The sequence below is a fragment of the Pogona vitticeps genome, chromosome 9 (genome assembly GCF_051106095.1).
Source record: "Pogona vitticeps strain Pit_001003342236 chromosome 9, PviZW2.1, whole genome shotgun sequence".
NCBI lineage: Eukaryota > Metazoa > Chordata > Lepidosauria > Squamata > Agamidae > Pogona > Pogona vitticeps.
The window spans coordinates 18,330,111-18,353,197 of record NC_135791.1 but is presented as its reverse complement, the minus strand read 5'-3'; the positions used below and the strand labels follow the sequence as shown (position 1 = coordinate 18,353,197).

Below are 23,087 nucleotides of genomic sequence, written 5' to 3'. Positions count from 1 at the left end.
CCAGTGAGTGGTAGAAGGGGATGCTATGTTTGGCAGGGCACTGTGAGAGCGCATGGGATGGCCCTTCCAGTTCATTTCCTCCTCCTTGGGAACAGAGTATTCAGGAGGGAGATCACTTTGTACATCACAACGTCTTCGTTCTGCACCATTGGAGATCTTCTGAGAATAGCTTTTTTTCACAATTTTCTTTGTGCACCCGATAATTACAAATGATAATGGGAAATATATACTATCCTACTGACTGCTCATAGTTTTATATCAGTTTGCTTATTTTGTTTCAAGAAAGAAGTGTAGATGTCTCAGTACTCATTAAGGTATCTTGGAATGTGTAGTTTTATGAAAGTCCTCTCTACTGTGTTTCACCGAAAATAAGACAGGGTTTTATATTAATTTTTCCTCCATAAAAATGCATCAGGACTCATTTTCAGGGGCTATTTTATTTTTCATTTTACAATCTACATTTATTCCAATACAATCATGTCATCTTCTTCTGGTAGCTGCACAATCCTGCACAATGGTGGAGGGTGGGGTTTCACTTAATGGGCTTATTTCTGGTAGGGCTTATATTATGAGCATCCTGAAAAATCATGCTAGGGCTTATTTTCAGGTTAGGTCTTATTTTAGGGTAATTGCAGTAGATCAGGATGAGCAAGTGACCTTAAACCCTGCCCTGTATGGAAATTGGAAATCTGGAAGTCTGGGCACTTCTAGTTTTGACTTTGTGTCAAAATGTTTGTGTGTGTGTTTAATATACATGTTACCGTTTAATGTTTCATGCAGTAGGTCATGGTGTGACTATCTGCCCCCTGCCAAGGTTTCCCACCTCTGGGGTAGAATTCTTCTTCCTGAAGCTTCCTTCTGGGACCTGGAACCGATCCTGTATCACCCCTCGACATCTCCAGACCCAGGGATCTGAATTCGATTGGAATTCCAGGACTAAGACTAAGGTAGAATCATCAGCTTTTGCTGCTCAGGTGTTGAGTCACCCTTAACAAGTGCTTCAATAACTTTGGAATTATCAACTTAGGCCAGGATATTATTAAACTCATTAATATTATTATTAAAGCTAATTATTAGCCCCGGTCAGTTTCCACGGGGGAAAAATCTGAATGCCCCCATTAAGCTCGTGATCAACTGGCTTCTCATGGATGAACCAGAGATTTGTGTCCTTGACACACCTGAGAAGGATTGTATATATGGTCTCAGAAGATATTGTACCCTTTTAATATTCATTTTAAATCTTTATTCCTGGTTTCCATGTGTTAATTTTGTCTTTAGAGTTAAAAAATAGATCTGGAGGTTTTTCTTCCGAACAATTTGCCAGTCTCTGTGGCTGGCATCTTCAGAGGACAGCAGCTAGAACTCTGTGTTCTGGTATAGTGTGTGGGATTCTTGAGTATTTGTGGCTGTGTGATGAGGTTTTGTAATTTTCAGGAGACTGGGTGTTTCCTGTGATCAAGGTGGTTTTTGGGGTGGTATTGTTGTTTTGGGTGTATCTCCTCCTAAGGGGGGGGGGAGATGATTTGTCACTGTGGTTGGTGGATGATTTTGGCTAGTCTTTTGTGTGCAGTGGGTAGAAGAGTTCATAGACCTTTTTGCAGGCTGTTATTTTTCAGTGCTGGGAGCCAGGCTTTGTTGATTTTTACACGTTCTTATTTTTTCTTGAAACTGTGCTGGTGTTTCTGGATTTCAATGGCTTCCCTGTGTAGTCCAACATAATGATTGCTTGTGTTATTCAGTCCTTCTGTGTTTTGAAATAGGATTTCATGTCCAGCTTGTTTCAGGGCATGTTCAACTACTGTGGATTTTTTCAGTTGTTTTAGTCTGCAGTGTCTTTCATGTTCTTTGAACTCTACCCAGACACAAGGACCAGTGCTCACTGTAAACAAAAGACTAGCCAAGGACACCCATCAATCACAGTGACAGATCATCCCCCCCTTATATCAACAAAACACCCATAACAAAAACACCTTGATCACAGGAAACACCCAGTCTGCTGAAAAGAACACAGAGATTGGTGAAGTGTTATGAAGAAAAACATCTAGAAGATGGCCAACCAGCCCAAAAAATCCACAACAGCCATCGGATCGTGGCCATGAAAGCCTTCAAGAACACAAATTGGTATATAGTTATATTCCTGGTGAATTTGCCCTAGAATATGGGTCAAGATATTTGAGAAAATTCAGAATATAACATCAAAAACTATGGTTAGAAGTCCAGCAATGGGAGTAATAAATTTATTCTTAGATCCCAATATACTATTACACCATGATACAGATTATGAGTGGGTTGTTGAAGCTGATCTTTAATGATGCCGTCTATTGCCTGCCAGGAGGATACATGACTAAAGTGGCTATTGATCTCCTTCTGATCACTGGTTCAGCCAAAAGCTCCTCATTGATACTTGTATTGACGGCCAAAAGCAAAGCAAAAGTGTGTTGCTTAAATACTACCCCATGGATCTTAAAACACTCTCTGGGCAGTTTACAATTTAATTATTCAGGCTACTCATTCCCCACCCCCACCCCCGGCAAGCTGGGTACTCATTTTACCGACCTCGGAAGGACAGAAGGCTGAGTCAACCTTAAGCTGGCTACCTGGGATTGAACGCCGGGTTGTGAGCACAGTTTTGGCTGCAGTACAGCAGTTTAACCTCTGTGCCATGAGCCAACGAAGATTTTAAGAGTAATCCAAATTCCGTCCCATGAACACTAGTTTGATTCTCCATTGTGCCACTCCAGAAGATGTAGCCACTGATTAGTCAACATCTGCTGGCAGGGTTAAGGCCAACTGTAGAGATAGGGTTGGGAATAGCAGTAGTGTGAGAAGGCCAAGAATCTGAAATTAGAAGCCCATTGTGTAGCCCTTGTGATTGATGCTATGGGAAATTCAGAATTCTGTGCTGATGGAGAATGCTAGACCCCAGTTGAATTAGGGATTTTTGATGTTTTCCCCCATATATTTTTGGTAATTCTGCAAGCTTCTGGATAGATGCTGCAACTTTTATAGATGGTGTTTTATCATCATCATCATCATCAGCAGCAGCATCATTTTGCTACATACGGTTCTATGCTTGGAGGATTAGTAATAGATTCAGGAGACGAGGGTTCTATTCCCCAGCTTTATTTGTGACATTATAAGTCAGTTCTGACTTGAAAGCACAGAACCACAAAAATACTGAACTTGCACTATGTAAAGGAAGGAATGGTTTGGAGCATTATAAGTGAAGAGTGTACACATGGGCGAATGAATCAGTCTTGTTAACAATGGCGTAGCAATCTCTCCATTTGTCACTCAGCCCCCCCCCCCACATAAAACGGAAGAGATCCTGGCAACCATCATATGGACGTTTGGAGTTGAGGAAGAAAACAGCAGAAGAAACGAGTCTCAATACATCAGAAGCAAATGTTGGGAATCAGCAAGGAGAGAAAAGAAAAAGTCCAGCCTGAAGATAAATTCTCATTGTTGACTCAAAGGAGTAGGTAGGGGTAACATAATTCAGAGCAGCAGGCCAGCCGTTCAGCTGTTTCTTCTCCCCTTTTCCTTGTTGGCGAAACAACAGGAATTCTGGAGGTTGTTTCGATCCCTAAATATTTGGCTTCAGAAGCTTCTTCGGGAGCTGTTTAGAAGCTATTTAGAGGGAGTTAAGCATAGTTTTTTTAAAAAAAACATATAAGCTATGTATATATAAAAGATAAAAGGGCTGAATAAAAACAAAAAAGCAGAAAAGTGAGGGAGAGAACATCGCTGCCGTACCCTATTTGAACCGGAAACCAGAAGAACATTTTAATCGTAACAACCTGTAGTGCCCGAATTTACTCCCCCCACGCCTTTGTTGTTCTTTTTGTGTCACGTCAAGGCAAGGAAGAAACCCAATCTGTTGGCGGACGAAATTGGCAATTATAGGCCCGTCGCCAGTGTTTCCTTCCTCAGCAAAGTGGTCGAGAGAGTGGTGGCAGATCAGCTTCAGGCGCTCTTAGATGAAACCAGTGCTCTGGACCCATTTCAGTCGGGCTTCAGGCCGTGCTATGGTACAGAGACGGCACTGGTCGCACTGATGGATGACCTGTTGAGGGAGGCTGATGGGGGCAATGTGTCCTTGTTGGTCCTCCTCGACATCTCAGCTGCCTTTGATACTGTCGACCATGGTATCCTCCTGAGGAGGCTCTCCGAGTTGGGAGTTGGCGGCCTTGCACTTGCCTGGCTCCGCTCCTTCTTGGAGGACCGCCCTCAGAGAGTACAGCTTGGGGAGAATGTCTCGGCCCCGTGGAGTCTCAATTGTGGGGTTCCACAGGGGTCGATCATCTCCCCAATGCTGTTTAACATCTATATGAGGCCGCTGGGTGGGGTCATCAGGGGGTGTGGGGCATCGTGTCACCAGTATGCTGATGACACACAGCTCTACATCTCCTTTACTCCAACTTCAGTGGATGCCGTCCAGTGCCTTCAGCGCTGCCTGGAGACTGTACTGGAATGGATGCAGTCAAATGGATTGAGGCTGAACCCGGACAAGACGGACGTCTTGAGGGTGGGTGGCCCTCCCGTCAACGGCATAGGCGACTCCCTCTCTTTTGGAGGGACGACCCTTGCCGCAAAGAGCGAGGTCCGCAGCTTGGGGATACATCTGGACCCGGCGCTTACCATGGAAACCCAGGTGGCGTCCGTGTTCCGCTCCGCCTATTTTCATCTATGGCGGATTGCCTAGCTGCGGCCATATCTTGATCGGGGGGCCCTCACTACTCTAGTCCATGCGCTCGTAATCTCGAGATTAGACCATTGTAATGCACTCTACGTGGGGCTGCCTTTGAGGCTCATGCGGAAACTTCAGACGGTCCAGAATGCAGCAGCCAGGCTTATTAGTGGGGTGAGAAAATTTCAGCATATCTCCCCCACTCTGGTTGCACTGCACTGGTTACCTATTCGTTTCCGCATTGACTTCAAAGTGCTAATGATCACATATAAAGCCCTTAACGGTTTGGGACCTCAATATTTGGCAGATCGCCTCCTCCGGCCCAGATCTACCTGAATCACCCAATATAGCCAGCGGGGTCGGCTGAGGGGTTTGACGCCGAGGGAGGCCCGGAAGGAGAAAACAAGAAACCGGGCCTTCTCGGCGGTCGCCCCTCGGCTGTGGAACACACTCCCCACTGAAATTCGGCTGGCACCCTCGCTGGGTGCTTTTAAAAGCCAACTAAAAACCTGGTTATTGAAACAGGCCTTCCCCCCAGTCAACTAAGTTATTTTTTCTTTCCTTTTCTTCTGTTTTTTGAGTTTTAGCCATCTTGAATAATATTGCTTATAATTATTGTATTATATATGTTATTTATATGTCCTTTTCATTTGTTTTAGCCTATGTAAGCCGCCCCGAGTAGACGTTGTCTAGAGGGGCGGGGTAAAAATCAAATAAATAAATAAATAAATAAATAAACAAGTAGTCATCCTGTGGGGCAAGGCTGCCTTGTTTTTACTGCTTTTGCAATTCTCCCTGATTATCCTATAGCTTCTGGCAGAGAGAAGGGAGAAGGAAGATACAGGAGTCAAAGATCAGAGGCAGTTCCCGGGAAAGTGAGAGGGAGGTTTCATTTGCAGGTGGATTCTGTTGACAAAGCCGCCCAAAAGGACTGACCCTTTGAACAAGAAACAACGTATTTGTGTCATCTTCTAACTGCAAAGCTAGAATTTCATCAAATTCCCTCCACAGAAGTTGAACTTTAAGGTAAGTAGGAAATCTTTGGGGAAGTGGGCATAGAGGAGGAGTGTCTGGCATCTATTTTGAGAGTGAGTGTTCCCAGTTGCCATTCCCTTCCCCCTTGTTTTTAGTTCCAGTTCTGCACAATGAAATGGATACTCCTTTAGCAAAAGCATGCTTTTCTTTTTGGCACACACCCTGTTAATAACGGGTTAATGGAGGCCAAAGGCTCCCCGAGTTTTCTCTGCCACCTGCTTGGCTCTGTGGAATAGCCTGCACAGAGTAATTTGAATCCCAGGAGATGAGAGACCACTCCAAATCTTTCCTCTGCTATCTCTATGTACGAAGTTTTGCTGTGGGGCGGCACGGCTGTCCAGTCACCCACCCTTCTTCCTCGTCTTACCATTAGCAGGCTGATGCCTTTTATTGGGCCACTAAGAAATCCAGCAGATTGCTAATTTTCATGGAGAAGATTCCATTTCTTCAGTCTAAACTGCATGACTTCATGGATAGTGCAGAAAATTGTAGATAAGTGTCCCAAAAATTCATGGCAGATAACTGATTGTGGGGGGGTCTGTTTGTGCGAGGCGAGTTCAGCCTCAGGTTGGAGGCATCATCTGGACGGCGGGTGCTTCTGCCCCTGTCTTCTGTGACCATCTGTGGTGTTCACCCTCGTGCCCCTTGTTTGACCATCGAGCCTCAGAGCACACAAAGGCAAACAGAAATGTTATTTTCCTACAGCTCTGCCCACAGATTCTATACAGAATAGGACCCCCATATATATAAACTGGTTGTTTGGTTCCTCATCAGAACTTCAGAGTGCGGGAATGGTAGCTTCGAAACAGTACTGTTACTTGCAAATAAGTTACGTTATTTTTGTAACACAAGAATGAACTCATATTTGAATCCTGAGTTATTAGTTGCAATAATGACATTAAAATGTTTTCTTGGGGTAACTAGAATCATACCCTAATTCAGTGATGACATGTCCGTTAGGGCATGTAGAATGCTACCCCTAGATGGTGTTTCAGGTTACCCCAGACTACTCTCCTCCCGCCTTCCTCTTTCTTAGAGGTGGAGGGCCTGTGCTCTCCTCCTACTATGTGTACCTATGAATATGTGCTTTCTTCCAAGTGTGGGTCTCTGGAGACTATCCTTCTGCATAGAAATACACATTCTTAGCCCTAGCTCTAATTGCCATCTGCACCTCTTTCCCACGCTGACCGTTCTGCTCAAACAACTGCACTAAATCCAAGCTACTATCATCCAAGTTCTAAAACTCTTTTGAGGCATAATATTTCATGTTTTTGCCATTCTGTTGTCAATTGTGTATGTCTCAAACTATTTTTTCCATTTAAGAAAGCCCTAAAATGCTAAATTGCAGAGTCTCCCTCCTTTCTTCTTTCTTTCTGATGGATTTACAGTTTTTCTATGGCCAAAAGGACTTATTTCACCTATAGGAGGACCCTTTTCTCCACGTTTTACCATTCAGAGGAATCACTAAGGTATGCGGAAAATGAATTCCAGCTCCTTGATGATGACGTGGTGACTGTCAGCTATCCCAAGTCAGGTTGGTTTTGCAGTGAAATAAGGTTCATCTCTGGATTATTTTCACCACTGGAGTTAATGTTCTTACAGGTCCCCTTTAGATAAAACAGATGGATTACACACTGGCTGAAAAAAGTAGGAGTATTTAAAATAGGATTTAATAGGATTGGACTGAAAAAGTGACAAATGAAGAAACATTGTAGTCAAGTCATGAGAAAAGGGAAATATAGATTGTCAGCAAACACAGGGAATGTGGAAAACTAGTCTACTTCAGTCTTCTCATTGTTCAGCTGATCTTGTAAGGTAAGATAAATATGAAGTCGGAAGAATGTGGACTTACAGGCTTAAGCTGAACACCTCCGCCCACCTAGATCTAGTCGTATCACCCGAGCTAGCCAGGAGGGGCGACTGAGGAGGCCCAGAAAGAAAAAAACAAGACACGGGGCCTTCTCGGCAGTGGCTCCTGGGCTCTGGAACATACTCCCCCCGAGATTTGTCTGTCCCCCTCGCTGGGCACTTTCAAAAACCAACTCAAGGCCTGGTTAGATAGACAGGCCTTCCCTCCAGGCATTACATAACTTTCTCTTTTTCTCCATCTTTATCTACTTTGTTTTGTGTAAATGTTGTAAACTGTAATTTCATACTTATTGTTTTTATTCTGCGTTTTGTGAGCCGCCCAGAGTAGACTATGTCTAAATGGGTGGCATATAAGCTTAACAAATAAATATAAATAAATAAATTAAGAACCTTGCCGATTGGCTGACTGCAACTCAACATCACAATTCAGAGCTTTCTCATTTAATGTCAAGGCCGTTATGATGTCAAAAGGAACTAACTATAAATAATGAATCCTTGCCATTAATTCATTTTTTTTTCAATAACACGATTGTAATGATTTTAAGTATGATGTTAATTTTGGCTGAAGTTTTGCTGGGAGTTGATTTTGTTTTAGGAAGATGTTTATATTTTAACAATATTCCTGTGAGATGAAATCTACATATTGGTCAAGATGGTTGGATCCTGTGTGCCCTCAATGTAAAGGGAAAGAAAAGACTTATACATGTTCTCCTTCACAACATTTGCCTTTTGTTACTTTTTTTTAAAATTTTATTTATTTTTTTAAATTTTATTTTATACAAAAAATACACAAAAAACACATACATAACAAAAAATACAAAAAATTTACAAGTAATAGTACATATTATAAAATTCTAACGTGCACCCCATATCCACGGGACTCTATTTACTATAATAATATTTTTTTTACAGATTACCTCTCCAAAATTGTATTGAGTATTCTTTAGAGGCTTTCCCCCTTCCTTTCACTAACACAAAATCCACATATTTACCCCAAATATCATAGAAATTGTTAGAACTTATTTCCCCTCTTTTTATTTTAAGTTCCATAGTCTATCATTTAATGCAATGTCCCATACTTCACAATACCAGTCTTCTATTTTAATATCATTCTTGTCTTTCCAAAATCTAGTTATTAATATTCTAGCACTTGTCATAAAATTGGTGATTAATTCTTTCGAGTGATGGTCCAAATCTGTGTTATCAAAAATTGACAATAAAGCAATTTTGGCATTAAAATCAATATCTTTACCAAATATATCACACATTTCCTTAAAAACCAATTCTCAAAATTTCTTAACCACTTTACATTCCCACCACATATGAAAATACGTACCAATTTCCTCATCACATTTCCAACATGCTTTGGGGTATGTTGGATTTATTATATTTAATTTTACAGTAGTCAAATACCACCTTAGGCAGATTTTAAAAATTTTTCCTTTATTCTTGTTGACATTAATCTTAAGACTCTCATCCTCCACATTTTTGTCCAATCCTCTATTTTAATTTCTATTTTTAAATCATTTTCCCAAATTATTTTCAAACCTTTTATTCCCCATTCTTTATCCTCTTGTTCCAAAATTATATTATGTATTTTACTTACTATTCCTTTCAAAATTGTATTTTGCATATCTCCATGTGATGACAGAAATTGTTCGTACTTGGTAAGTTCTCTACATTTACCATTAGTTTTCAACCAATCCTTTGTCCAAGTGTCTAACTGAATAAGATTATACCATGATAGTTTATTAGTTTGAAGTTTAGACCTAACCAACTCATTCAATCTCATTTCACACATCCAGTCCTTCAATCTTGCAACCCTTTTATTCTTAAATAGTTCTACTAAATCTTTTAAATTTGTAGGAAAACTTTGTCTCAGTCACTAATTTTAATGGTGAAGTTGAGGGACAAAACTTCTCTTTATATTTATACCAAATATTTAACAGGTTTCTTTAAAAAGGGTTTTTTATTTGATTTATTGAACTTCTCTTTGCTATTTTAAACAAGTATCCTTCAGCATTTCCATTTATTTCTGAAGATTCCATCTCCCACCAAATTAATTTTTCTTTATTGTATATAATATCTCCAATAACTCTTAATTGATTTGCAGTCTTTTTTTACTTTTGTAGCCAACAAAGTGTACAAAATCAAGGTTCAGTCTTTTATTTCACTTTGTATCATAGACCAGTGACTTGCAGCATTCTGAGGTTTCAAATGATAAGGAAGATAACAAATTGGTACGTAGTGAATAATGAGAGTTGCTTTCAAAAATATAACTATAACTCTAAGCAACTACATATGGGACCTTCAACCAGGAACGGCAACATATTACTTTTAAGCATAACTTTCCCAGCTCAGTACTCACTCAGTACCGTTGTGCCATCCTACTACGTATAGGTCATTTCCCCCTCCAAGTTCATGGTCTGAAGTCCCACAAGCAGTTACTCTGTGACATGTCTCTGCCACTCTTTGCAGTCCATCCTCTCTCTGCCTTTCAACAAAAAGCTCTTTGAATTCGTGAAAACCTAATTAAATGTTTTGGACACTACCATGTATGTTTCTTATGTAACGTATATGTTGCTTTATATTGAGCCTCTTATGTGTGATATTCTTCTTTGTGGAATTTTTTTAAAAAGCGGATTCAGTTCTGCTGAATACAGGAAGGGCTCTTGGTCGTCCTGACACTATCATGTTGAACTGCTTGTGGATTTTGGACTCCTGCCCATGTGGTGTCTGATGGGTAGCTCTTAACTGTTTAGGAAGATATTTTCCATATCTTGGATTTCACTTACTGATTTTGCAAGAGACAGGAAGCTATGACTTTATAGTCCAAGGGAAAGGGGAATTAGGCACATAAAGAGGGAAGGTTATGAAAGAAGATGCAACCTTGTGACTTTTGGACTCATCCCCATCTCAACAGGTACCAACTGGATGTTGGAGATCTTGGGCTTAATCTGGCATGATGGAGACCCCTCATGGGTTCAGAGTGTGTTCATGACTAACAGGTCACCATGGATTGAGACTGTCGATGGTCTGAAAGCTGCCTTGAACTATCCTCCACCCAGGTTCCTGACGACTCACCTGCCATTCCAGTTTTTCCCTAAGTCCTTTCTGCATTCCAAATGCAAGGTAAGCAAGAATTAAGTCAATAATCAACACTCACCTTTAGGTCCTGTGGGTTTGTTGATAGTGACCTAGGGAATTCTAGGCTGGACAAAGTCCATTTTAAAGTAAATAAAGTATTGAGTAGCTGGCTGAGTAGTTTAGTGAACTGAGGGTGTAATTCTCCACTGTTACTCCTAGAAGAATCAAGTATTGTTACTCTTTTCTCCAGTTTTGCAAGAATGGCCCAGCAGCCTGATAAAGATGTTGGCAAAGGGAAAGATATTAGTAAACTAGGCTTCTACTGTAAGCTACCATGTTATGACCAGGCACATAGTTATTAGAACTCGATGCAGGGGAAGAATGGGAGGGGCAGATCTACCCCAGATCTCAGTAAACTGGGATTGTTGGAGGGCTGATCTCCCTGGGGTGAAGGAAACAGGAAAATAGCTTACTGTATTAGCTATATTTGTTTGTTTGTTTGTTTGTTTTATATCCCGCTCATCTGGCCTAAAAGACCACTCTAGGCGGCTATACATAGATATCCAGTATTGTTTAGAGTATCGAGTAATGGATTAGGACTCTTGATTTTGAATTTCCACTCTGCCATGCGAACTCCTGGGGGCAGCGAGTTCAACCATGTCTGAGAACTCTATACTTAAACATCCCTGGAAAGTGTTGTCCTAGGTTGGAATGAACTGAATGCCATATCATCATCTTCATCATCTCCATCATTATTCATTATGACTACTATGACTACTGCTACCACCACTACTATTATTACTACACCATTGTGTATTGTAGTCTGGGAAACATGATAGGAGATCTGCATAATCAAGAAGTACTTGGATTTGTTTTCTTTAAAAGTAAGAGTATTCTATTAAAAGACACTTTTTCAGCCATTTTTTATATTTTAAAAATATAAAATATAAAAGTTATATCGGTATCCAATGATGTCTTTCCTGCATTCCAAGAGAGGAATCCCATGATGTCACAGTAGGTTGTATGGTATGTTGTGCAAAGAAATGTCTAAGTGGTTTGTGCAAGCATTTGTACAGGCAGAACCATTTGCAGAATGGCTTACACTATTGCTTGTGCAATCACTTGTGCAATGAGGGTTACAGCTTTTGTGTGTTAGTTCCACTAGGAGGTTTCCTTGCCATTTCTTCATGGCTAATATAGCTCGCAATAGTTTGGCACATGGGTGGAAGCTGCTTCCTTCCCTAAACATAACTTTTTCTCTCCTACAGATTGTCTATATCATGCGAAACCCTAAGGATGTGCTGGTCTCACACTACTACTTTGCAAAGTTTTGTGAAGGATGTGAGGAACCTGGGAGCATGGAAGAGTTTGTGGAGAAGTTCTTGAATGGGAAGGGTATGGAAAGAGGCAGTTCATTTCTCTTCTGTAATGGGGAAAAAACTCTGAAGAAGAAAACGGCCAGGTTTTTTTCCTATTACAAAGTATCTCCTGTTATTTGTTGTAATGACATTCAGGAGCACAATGTGTTTGCCCCCTTGTGCTTTCAGGAGAGGAAAGGGAGTAACGGGGGACAGAGGTACAGGGTAACAGACGGATGCACAGCAAAAGTGTACGTGCTGTGTATGCACCCATCCATGCATACACTTACACATAGTTAGGCAATTAAGCAATCTTATAGAGAAAGGCAGGCTTTCCCTCTGTGTGCCTTCATATGGCAGGAAAAGTTGCATGTCTAATCCCACTGGAAATCGTCACCTTGCCAAGGAGATCTCTTTGAAAGCAACCATTCCATCCATCAATGGAATCCCTCCAGGCTGCTCCCCAAAGTAGTATCTCTCCTGTTGGTTCAAAAAGGTCCACCTTGGACACAGATTGAGGTCATGTGATCACCAGGAAAGAGATTGCACTGGGACCGTGTCACAAGCAGTCCAAAATGTGAGCTGTACGCCATGTGATCATGCCATCAGACTCTGCCTAAACCCACCCCGTGTATTCACTGAACATATGACTTCTCTCCCGAATTAGAAATGTCCCTTCCTGACCCATTTCCCTCTCCACTTTTTCTTTTCAAAGCTGAGCAGTTCACCCTTTCTCCTTCATTCTTTCATTTTCTTTCTCTTTCTTTCTCAGGCACACTCAGGGACCAGTCAGACTTTACAGTGAACACATAAGTTGACATAGAACGCCTTAAGAGGAAAATAATGTCTGTTTCATTACCCTGAGCTTTTAACAAACCTTGTCATGTTTCATATCTGGTCACTGGGAGATGAGCATGCTGTTGAGGAAATATGCATTTGTTGTTTCATGTGATATGACCATCAAGCAAAGTGTGATGATTTTGAGAGTTCAGAATGAGGGACACACAATCAGAGCCCTCATCTGCCAACTCTGGTAAGAAGGAGGGAACTAACAGGCTGATTGGAACAACAACAACACCCATAACAACAACAAGAGCAACAATAATGCACCATTAGGTCATTTCCAACGAATGGTGGTTCTTTCCAGGATTCTGGGAAGTGTAGTTCAGTGAGAATGGGCTTAGAAGCTTCAGAATAGTTCCCAGCTTAGCAGCATCCCAGATGATTCTTCCAAACTGCATCATATTCAAAATTGGGTTGAACCAATACGCCTCTCTAAGAGCATTGGCAGAAAGACAGGCTGATGGCTTTCTATCATTTTTTAAGTTCTGCATCTCTATGTTCTGCTGGTTTTAATGCTTTTTCTGATGGAGCTAGTCTATGATTTTATTCTTTTAACTTAATTTCATTTTAGCTGTTTTTATTCTTTCAAAATTGTTTAAGCCACCTGGAGAGCCACTTTATAATAGCAAGATACAAAATAACCATCAAGAAAAATGCTTCTAAGTTTCCACTGGCTGAAATTCTATTGTGGCTGGGGCAGAATAAATTTAGGGAATTAACTACACAATTGACCATACAATTGATCTGATGTCTGATTGCACATACTAAACATGAAGCTGAATGTGCAACTGCTTTTTGGATCACAGTTACACTTTTGTGCAAATTTCTTCATGCTTTGAAAAATTCTAAGCAAAATTTAAGCCACTGAGTCTCACATCAATGGTTAAACTAGGTGATACCGTTTGTACATCACGAGAAATGGACCCTCCCTCTGGAAGCAAAAAATAAAATAAAATGACTATTCTAACTCGTTTTTGCTTGACCATTGACAAGTAAACATGGGCGTTGTTTGCAAGTTTATGTGCCCAGGCCCAGAACTTTAGAGAAATTGTTTCTTAGCAAGAAATAAAAGCTCATAGGCAGTTATTTCCTATCTGCAAGTGGCCCATCGTTTCCCCCTGAATCTGAATATGCACAACCTCTGTCTGGCCAGGAGTTCGATAATGAAGCTGGAGAGCAGCTCTAAGGACAGCTCAGGATCAATGCAAACCTCTCGGGCGTGAGATTTGTAGTCTTGGTGGCTGAAATGAGGACCATATCTTGGAGGTTCACCCTCCTCTGAATTAGGGAAACTGGGCTTCTAGGATATCAGTCCTCCTTTGCCCAAATGCCACATTCCTTGCTCAGCTCTTTATAGTTCATTGCATATGTTTTGGTTTTCCAGTGGTTTTTGGTTCCTGGTTCGACCATGTGAAAGGCTGGCTGGAACTGAAGGACAGACCCAATCTCTTCTTTATCACCTATGAAGAGCTGTATCAGGTCTGGTTTGCCCTTTTCTCGTATTCATGTTACTCCAATTACTTGACCATAAGAAGTTTCTACCATTTGGTCTTCCAAAAGTCTAATATTTTAACATTTCAACCCAAAATTCCTCTGTGGCTGCAAGATACCTTTTTCTCTTCCAAGGCAAGATTTTTTTTAAGGAAATGGAAGACATAGAATGGGCAGAGAACCTGTGATCATGTGCAGCCCACCCTTTCTGTGTGCCATATTAGACGGGGTCTGCCCTCCACCCTCACTTTCTGAACCGGATTCAAGGTCTTAGCTCTCTTGAGCTGATTTCCAGGAGTTGGGTTGGCTGAGACATGATGGCACACCGTACTTTGCCAGGCAGAGGTTTTCCGAGGGCTCTGTTGTCCATTTGGCTCAGTTGAACGGCAGATAAAGGAATAGTGGGTTTTGTCTGAACCACAATTTGAGAGTAGATAGATACCACATTAATTGTGGATGGAATCCTGTAACTTAGAATTCCCTACTCTTAGGCATATCTTATGCTCTTTCTTGAAGTAATTCTGAAAACCTCACTCAACTGCAGATCCTGAGATCCAGCTAAGGTATTTAAACTGGTATCGAACAGGTATAACTGTGTATTTCAGTTGTACTCTAAAGATCAAAAAATCTGTCTAGCTTGATGCAGCATGCAAAATGGAATCAAGTGATTCTTATGAAGGAGCTGATCTTCTCTGCCCTTGACTTTCTCTGCTGCAGGACCTGCGAGGCAGTGTGGAGAAGATCTGCCACTTCCTTGGTAAGGAACTGGCCGGTCACCAGCTGGATGAAGTGGCGAAATATGCCTCCTTCCAAATCATGAAGGACAACAAGATGTCCAACTTCTCCCTATTACCAGATATGGATCACAGTAAAGGAAAATTCATGAGGAAAGGTAAAAGCAGAGCTGAAAAGAGAGGGCATGTGGGTATTTTGATTCTTAAACCAAGGACAATTTAGAAAACTCTGTCCCCATCTCATACCAAGTCATTGAGCAGGTTGGCAGTTAAAGCATGCTTTGGCCATGGATCTGTGGATCGTGTCCACCATTGTGCCTCAGGGCAGCTGCATTGTTTGACAGGTGTAGAGGACCCCAAACTATGTTAGCATTGCTTGATGTTCTATGTTAGAATTTCTTCATAATGGCTTTGCTTGTTGCCTGCTTGGTCAGAATTAGACATGGGGATAAATACAAAAACGAACAGCTTTATTTATTTATTTATTTATTTATTTATTTATTTATTTATTTATTTATTTATTTATTTATTTATTTATTCATATGTATTGAATATTGTTGATTTGTTAGATATTCATCGCTTTGTATTTGTGAATTCCAAAGACCTCGACCAATGCGAAGTGAGAGATCTACCCCTTTTATATTAGTCCTCTCGTCCCTTCCCTCCCTATGCGCCCGGGGAGCAGGTGTTCTTTGGGGCCATAGGCAGAGAGGGAAGGCTAGGCTGCGGGACGAAACCCAAGAATTCATGTTCCCTTCAGGCAGACAGACTTCCTCTCTTTGTCTACTCCCCGCAAAACAGCGGATCAGCAGGCACTTAGACAGTGAGGGCAAGCCTGCCCGCCTGAAGCGAATTTCCTCTGTTGTCTGCAAAGACAGTGGGGTGGATTTCCTTCTCCCAGGCTTGCCCTGCTTATTCCCCTGCAAATCAGCTGATCCACAGGCCACGGACAGGCAGGGCAAGCCTGGTTGCCGGAGGGAGACACCACCTCCCCTCCCCCATCTGTTTGCAATAGAATGGAAGCTAGGCTGCTGGAATTGAAACTGCTCCTCTGACAGCCTCGCTTTTGCTCTGCCCGTGGCCATGCGGAGGTGGCAGTGACAGAAGAGGACTGGGGAGGGGCAGGATGTGGAGGTGAGGGGGCTCAGGTCTTTTTAAAAAGGCAGCTCCATGGGCTGTCTAAAAAAGAAAAGACCTGATGAACCAATGAACCGACAGACCAATTCATGGCTTGTTTCACCATGGGGAAACTGGTGGTTTGTCGACCACAAACCAAGATGAACCACCAATTGGGAGGTTGGTTCCTTCCCACCTCTAGTCAGAATCTTTCCCCACTTGTGCTGCCTCTGATGCATCCAATGAAATTGAAAGGACTGCTGAGATGTTCTGCTGAGAAGGCCAAGGTGTCAAAGTCAATGAAACCAACGTATAGCTCCTTCTTTGACAGCCGTCTGGGATACAATAGCCAGGAGAAAAAGGGACAATTGCTCCTCTTGAGCTACCCAGTGAACTGAAGACAGAATGATGGAATAGGACTCAGGTTACCCCGGTTAGAATCCCCAGTTGGCCTTGGAAACGTACTGGGGTGGTGGAAGAGGTGGAACCATTCTTTAACTATTTCTTTAACCATTCTTTAACCATAACCAGTTCTGACCTGATGGCATGTGATATATTGTGGTGCCCTCCAGTGCCTCTAGAGAGTGCTTGGCATCTGAGACAGCCAACCTTACACTGGTGTTTATTTATTTAAAATATTTTTATATTTCCTCCTTAAAAAGAATCTAAAGTGTTGACCATTAGAGGTATATTATTTTTGTTACATTGACCCACCCTCCCTCACTTGTTTATAGTTACTTCTCCCTCTTGTGGTGTTTCAGGGATCTGTGGAGACTGGAAGAACCACCTCACCGTGGCACAGAGTGAACACTTTGACCACGTTTATCAGGAGAAAATGCAGGGTGTGGGTGTGACTTTCCCGTGGGATTGAAGAATGACAGATTATGCCCTCTGCTGTTACTGATATGGAGGATATTTTATGCATGAATCTTTTGTGGAACGCATGTCCATCTCCAAGGTTACCAATCAAGAGTATGTGGAGAATGGGATCATCTAGTCTTCACATTCTACATCGCCTACACTTTGGGGTCTTTGTATTTAAGATGAGAAGATGTACCAGGGAATTCTTTCCCCTTCTGATGTGCAGAAATCACAGGGACAATGTCATGGCGTAATTAGCAGAAGGCGACAGTCAATAAAGGATGCCTGTATCTGTATGTGTGCCTTATATGCTAAATTCTAAAGCCCAGAGAGTTATGTCGCTGTCCTGAGCGAATGTTGGCTTTTGGCTTCTTTGCAGCAAGTTCTGGGGGCCATGCTGATTTGGGGGTGCTTTCCACTGAAGGACAGGGATGAAGAGTCATGACCACAGAGCATAGTTTTTTTTTCATATTGATTTTTTATTAATTAAAAAAGACAGTAATAACACTAACATAAAATGTGTGTACAGAAGGTCAGGTTTTTTAAAACTCTTTGGCTAATCCTTATCATCACTGTTGGGGGACTGGCTCATACGAAGGTATTAAAGTCAGATATGGGGAAAGCCTACAGTAAGAGCTGTCACAGCTGTCCTCTGTCTGACATTGGGCAATTCAGGGAGCTTCCCCACAATGTTCTCTATTCTGGTTGACTTCATTTTCTTCATCCTACGATTTTTGGGGCGGGGGTGTAACTTTTTCTTCTGGTTTGCAGTCTGCCTGGGAAATATGGGCTTCAAAAACTTGATTTGCTGCCTTTACTGCTTCCCTTTTGAAGCTGCATGCCTTGGCTGTCGTACAACCTTGGAAAGCACTCCTTCCATTCAAAATGCCTGTCAGGAGAGAAGATATTCTTTGAGAAACAATTTTTAAAAAAAGCTATCTAAGATGCACCATTATAATTCATGCTATTGGAAATACATAGGCTATTCATTCATTTAATAGCAAAGTCTTCGTCTCTCCTGCAAACATTCCAGGTTCAATTCTCTGCTGGGAAAGATGATAGTAGACCAGGCATGGTGAATCACTGGCACTTCAGATTTTTGGGGACTACAACTCCCATAGTCCCTTGCCAATGGCAGTACAGACAGGGATGCTGGAAGTTGTAGTGTAACACATCTGGAGTGCCAAAACTCTCTGTACGTGGTACTTGAGTGCAAGGAGCGAACACCACTCGAGACATCTTTGGACAGAGAGCACAAAGCAAGGGAGACTCCTGCTCTCTGTCATTATCACAAGACTTACTTCTGTTGATGGAACCAGCCAGGTTGAAGCAGGGGTCTTCTTTCTGTGTGCAGTTGACCATTCCTTTACTGCCACAGCGATCCGAAAGGATGGAAAAGCAGCTGGGGCATTGAAACCCATTGGCAACCAGCTTTTTCGGATCAGGTACTGGTGGGGAAAAAAACGGTCACTGCAGTTAGATCTGGTTGGGGCAAACTTTTTTTAGTCAAATTTTCCCCTGAACGTTAAAGACCTCATTTCCTCCAAGACTTAAAATATTTTCTTGACTGAGGTCTTCTTCCTGTAGTACCTTTGCTCCTTAAACATGACCCAGGGAAGGATACTGCATCATGGGGTTGTATCATTGCCTAGGGATGCTTACACTGAAGAGCCCCGCGGTTACACTGGTCCTCCTGGCAGCAGTTGATCTGGGTCCGAATGTGAACATCATCTTCCACACTGGCAGTATAAGAGCCTGCCTGGCAGAACCAATGGTCAAGGCATGATTTGAAAGGCAAGGAGACCCTCAAGCCATCTGTGAAGGGAAAGAATAGGACAGAAATGACTAGTGATGGAGGGGCAGTCAGACCAGTTTTGGTCTCCTGGGGATCTGAAGAAGCTTCTTTTTAGAGATGATGCTATAATTATGTCAAATTTATGTTGGCTTGCAAACCAGTTAGTGGGATTCTTATTTGTTTAGTTTGTTTCACAATGCTGTCTCACTGCATAGCTCAGAGGTTTAGGTCTCTGGCTGCAGAACCAGAGGCTGCGAGTTCAATTCCCCACTGGGCCTCTCTGGAGAGGAGCCAACCTGTGTGGCCTTGGGCCAGCTGCACAGTCCCAGGGCACCTCGGAGAGGGATGGAAGGGTAAACCTGACTATTTTCTACCTGGAAAACCCAGGAAAAGGTCACCATAAAGCAGAATCGACTGGATGGCACACTACTGTTAGAAGCTTTAGCCCACATGTCAAGTCAAAGGGTGGCTCCTTCCCACCCCCCCGTTGTTTTGTGGTTGACAGAAATGTCTGTCTGCAAGAGAGAAGCATCAGCCCACTTACTCATGGAGACTTACGAGACAGCCGAAACACAGAGGTCCTGACTGGACTGACACTCCTGAGTGGTTTCAGTTGTACACGTTGCGCTCATGTCCTGACAAAACTGACATTGGAGAGATACCCCTGTAGAGTCGATGGAGCAGGGGAGGAAAGGAGAGGTCACAAAATCACACCGTTACCCATTTAGATACCAAATGCTCAGGAAAAAAACAACAACAGCAAAACTATATTTTTAAAAGATGCTTGAGCATAACACTCACAACGCTCCTCCTAGTCTTAATTCATTTAAGTGCAAGAACTTTCTCCACTCCCTTCGTAAGCATAATGGGGGGGGGACATAGAAGGAACCTCTCCAAAGAGCGGAAAGCATTGCTTGTACACACCTGGGCATCCCCGCGGACAGCCGGCCAGTCCTTCGCTTCCAGGAATGTTACATGGCGAACTTGCCGATAAGCAAAATGACCCAGCCGTCCTTTTTAGGACCACAAAAGACAATAACTTCCAACTTTTTTCATTTTTAACCTCCATTTCGTAAAAGCCCATAATTTTAAATTGTGCAGTCCTCTGATACGAAGAAAGAAGAAAGACAAATGTCCCCATCGATATCTTCCAAGAACTTGTCCAGGATCATCAGTTCTCCTCTCATCCCCCCCACCTTCCGCATCCCATTTAGTTTCTTCAAAAAACATGGCTGAGGAGGAGAGCAGGACAGCTTGCCCTCACGGCATGGGGTGTTGGCAAGTCTTTGGGTCCAGATCTCATGGCCAAGTCTGAGCCTTTGGTCCCAAGTCCCAAGTCTGAGTCCCTATTAAAAACAAGAAATGAAAGGAGGGATGGGGGGAGGGGGGGTCCCAGTCAGGAGTCAGGCCCAAGTCATTGAAAACAAGCCCTGAATCAAGTCACCCGCATGACTTAAGCCCAACTTGATAGCAAGTTCCACAACTCAAGTCCCCATCCCTGCTCACTACTAAATAAAAAATTACCTATTAAAAATACTTTTAATTTAAAAAAAATATTAAAATGTGATTACTTCTCTCTTCTCTTTCTCTCTCTCCCCTCTTTCCTTGAATCTTTTCCATAAGAGATTATTTCCTGTCTACAAAAGAGAGAACTTTTCTTACAGCATCAGGATTTCTTGAATGCTCTCAGAGATATAACGTCTATCCCTGACCTTGGCTTTATTCCTCTTCCTTTCAAAGCACAGCTCTCAGTTCTTTCCTTGCATTCTTTCCTTGGCTTTCCTGAATAATTCTCTACCTCTATTCCCAAAATATCAGGAGAAATTTAACAAGAGTGCTCGGTACTACTCACCAGACGAAAGCAGGCTCAAGAGAAGCCATGAGTTTGGGAATGGCTTCATTGTGCTGCTGGAAGGATCAAACCAAGCCAAGAATGGGAACAGTTCGAGGAATTTATTGACCCTGATGATCCTGTGCTCCAGAGGAAACTCCTGGAATGATGACACTGCTTTGAAGTTATTGACAGAAAGTGGCCAAGGTCTAATAACTTTGTGTGAGAATTCAAAGTTCAGTTCTGGATGCCAATTAAGGATTTCTCTTTTTCTGGAACTCCATGAACAAATCTCTTACATACTGTCCCAAGCAGCTTTGGGCCAGCAGGACTCAAAGTATTATGCCAGGGTTCAGAGCTCACCATTCAAACTCCAGAAAATCAATCAATGCATAACGAGCAAGTAAAAACTTGATCCCCTTATACATTAACACCGTCAGCTATATTTATTCTTTAGTAGCCTGTCTTGCAATGACTTGAGAAATGGAGTATTTCATAAAGCACTTACAATAATCCATTCACTTCTGCAAACCAAGCCGATGAGGAAAGATTGAAAGAACTGGACATGTGTAGCCTTGAGAAAAGAAGACAGAGGGGTGAGATGATAACACTGTTCACATATCTGAAAGGCTGTCCTGCAGAGGAGGGGCAGGATCCGTCCTCCATCATCCCAGAGTGCAGGACACGTACCAAGGGGCTCAAGCCATAGGAAGCCAGTTTCAGGCTGAGCTTTGAACCAAGCTCATAAAAGAAAGGGCGAACAGGAGCAGGAGGTGAGCAGCCACGGAAGTGCCGACTCCTGTTGGATCGGCAGCAGCTCAGAACCTCGCAGGCACCTGCGCTGGCAGGAGGCGGAGCTTCCCTCGCCACTCACCTCCTGCTTGCCGCTCCTCTGTTCCAGCGACCTGGTGCTTCCAAGGCCACAGACTGGCGGTTGGGTGACCCCTGTGTTAAGAGCATTATTTGAGAGAATGGAACCAAAGACCAAATTGGGAGGTGACGAGCATTCCAATGCCGGCGGCATTCAAGAGAAAATTGGACAACCTGACCTGCTTTGATGGGGATTCCTGCCTTGAGCAGGGGTTGTACTTGATGGCCTTTTGGGCCCCTTCAATTCCATTTGTCTGTGATTCTGCAATCCATTTATTAAGGGGAAAGAGGGAAGAAAATGTAAGAAAACAGAGACTGTGACAAGCAGGAATGCTCAGAACATGTGACACTGTTGATTAGCTGGATTGCAAGTCCTATCATCCCCAGTCAGCATAGCCAATGGGGTGGATGATGGGATTTGCCATTCACCAGCATCTAGAAGAACCGAATTTTTCCATATCTATCTTAGAGCCTGCTCCACTAAATTTAGTCACAAGCACACATACCTGAGGTTGAGTCGTTCTAACATTATGCAGACTTGCTTTGAAGCCAGCTTCATGGAGTTCTGTGGATTTGCATCCCGTTCAAAAGGCAAAAGGGTGGCAAGATCTGTGTTCAGAAGAGGAAGGCTGTCTCGTGAAAGCAAGGGAAGGACAAGGTCAAATCTGCAGAACAGGGCATGAATGGGTGGTGAGAGGAAAGATCGATTAATGTGCTGCAACTTTAGAAGATGTGGCCAAGGACAAGCATTGTTAAAGATATCAGAGGACAGTCCTATTCATTCCCCTCTTCCCAGCAATAGGATGTGATTGGGAAGCATTAGAACAAAGTGGCCCCAAAAGGCACACACTTCTGGGTCCAGCTGCTATTCTCAGTTGCAGTTCAAGCAACGGAGATAAATTTTCCTGGCCATCACCTTTCCGTTCTTGGTACAGATCCGAGATTTCATAATCGTGTAACTTGCCACACTGGATCATCCAACTGTCTTGGATGGTTTAGGACGGCTGGTTCCTACTCAGTTGCTTTAGGTAAAGGAGCAGATTTTCTTTTTTTGAAACCACTATGAAACCTATGAAACATCATGAGGACGTTTAGGAACCTCTCCAGATGAGAGGCGCAACCAAAGAAAGGCTCGCCCGGCTCGCCCCCAGGTGGCCCTGACGCCCTCCGAATGCACTCGCCTTTTCCGAGTCAGCGCGCAAAGCTTCACGGCCGCCACGGCTCCGCGCCTCGCACACATGGCCTTACCTTCGACCTGCGCATTATTCCACTGACACCGGCTTATGGAAGCAATAGAATTCTGCCCATTACACCTTAATCACCGCGGCCCATGGGGAGGAATACGAGCAAGGACTCCATCACTAGTGGGGACTTACACTGAAACTGGGCATTGTTCAACTTACACCGGCCTCTGTGAGGAATAGAATTCTGAACAGTTCACAGCAGGTTATGTTCATTGAAGCTGCCTTGGCGATAACAAGGGTTATAAATGCAGAGAAAGGAAAGA

General features: G+C 42.8%; 2 protein-coding genes across 3 annotated transcripts in view; one reads left to right on the top strand and one right to left on the bottom strand.

The window, feature by feature from the left end:
• LOC140702031 (uncharacterized) overlaps positions 1–21,839 on the bottom strand; it is a 51,317-nt gene extending 29,478 nt beyond the window's left edge. Inside the window, exons 1-3 of the mRNA XM_078380252.1 lie at positions 21,760–21,839; positions 21,219–21,284; positions 20,732–20,870 (exon numbers count right to left, since the gene is read on the bottom strand). Coding sequence (XP_078236378.1) covers positions 20,732–20,780 — 49 coding nt within the window. The 5' untranslated portion in view covers positions 20,781–20,870; positions 21,219–21,284; positions 21,760–21,839. The remainder of the gene's footprint in view (positions 1–20,731; positions 20,871–21,218; positions 21,285–21,759) is intronic.
• LOC140702028 (sulfotransferase 2B1-like) lies at positions 202–17,883 on the top strand. Of its 2 annotated transcripts, XM_078380250.1 has the most exons (8): positions 202–3,482; positions 5,501–5,716; positions 7,114–7,259; positions 10,518–10,726; positions 11,950–12,076; positions 14,267–14,361; positions 15,091–15,265; positions 16,985–17,883. In XM_078380250.1, the coding sequence occupies exons 3-8, from the start codon at positions 7,121–7,123 to the stop codon at positions 17,092–17,094; spliced, it is 855 nt and encodes a 284-aa protein (XP_078236376.1). In that variant the 5' UTR covers positions 202–3,482; positions 5,501–5,716; positions 7,114–7,120; the 3' UTR covers positions 17,095–17,883. The 2 variants fall into 2 exon arrangements, with proteins under 2 accessions (XP_078236376.1, XP_078236377.1); XM_078380251.1 differs by lacking the exons at positions 202–3,482; positions 5,501–5,716 and having other exon boundaries at positions 7,108–7,194.
• Positions 21,840–23,087: the final 1,248 nt, after the last annotated feature.

Coding starts and splice junctions, on each gene's coding strand:
- LOC140702028 (XM_078380250.1), top strand. CDS start 7,121: ATGGCCAAAAGGACTTATTTCACCTATAGGAGGACCCTTTTCTCCACG. Junction 7,260..10,517: donor TGTCAGCTATCCCAAGTCAG/GTTGGTTTTGCA, acceptor CCATCTCAACAG/GTACCAACTGGATGTTGGAG. Junction 15,266..16,984: donor AGGAAAATTCATGAGGAAAG/GTAAAAGCAGAG, acceptor GTGGTGTTTCAG/GGATCTGTGGAGACTGGAAG.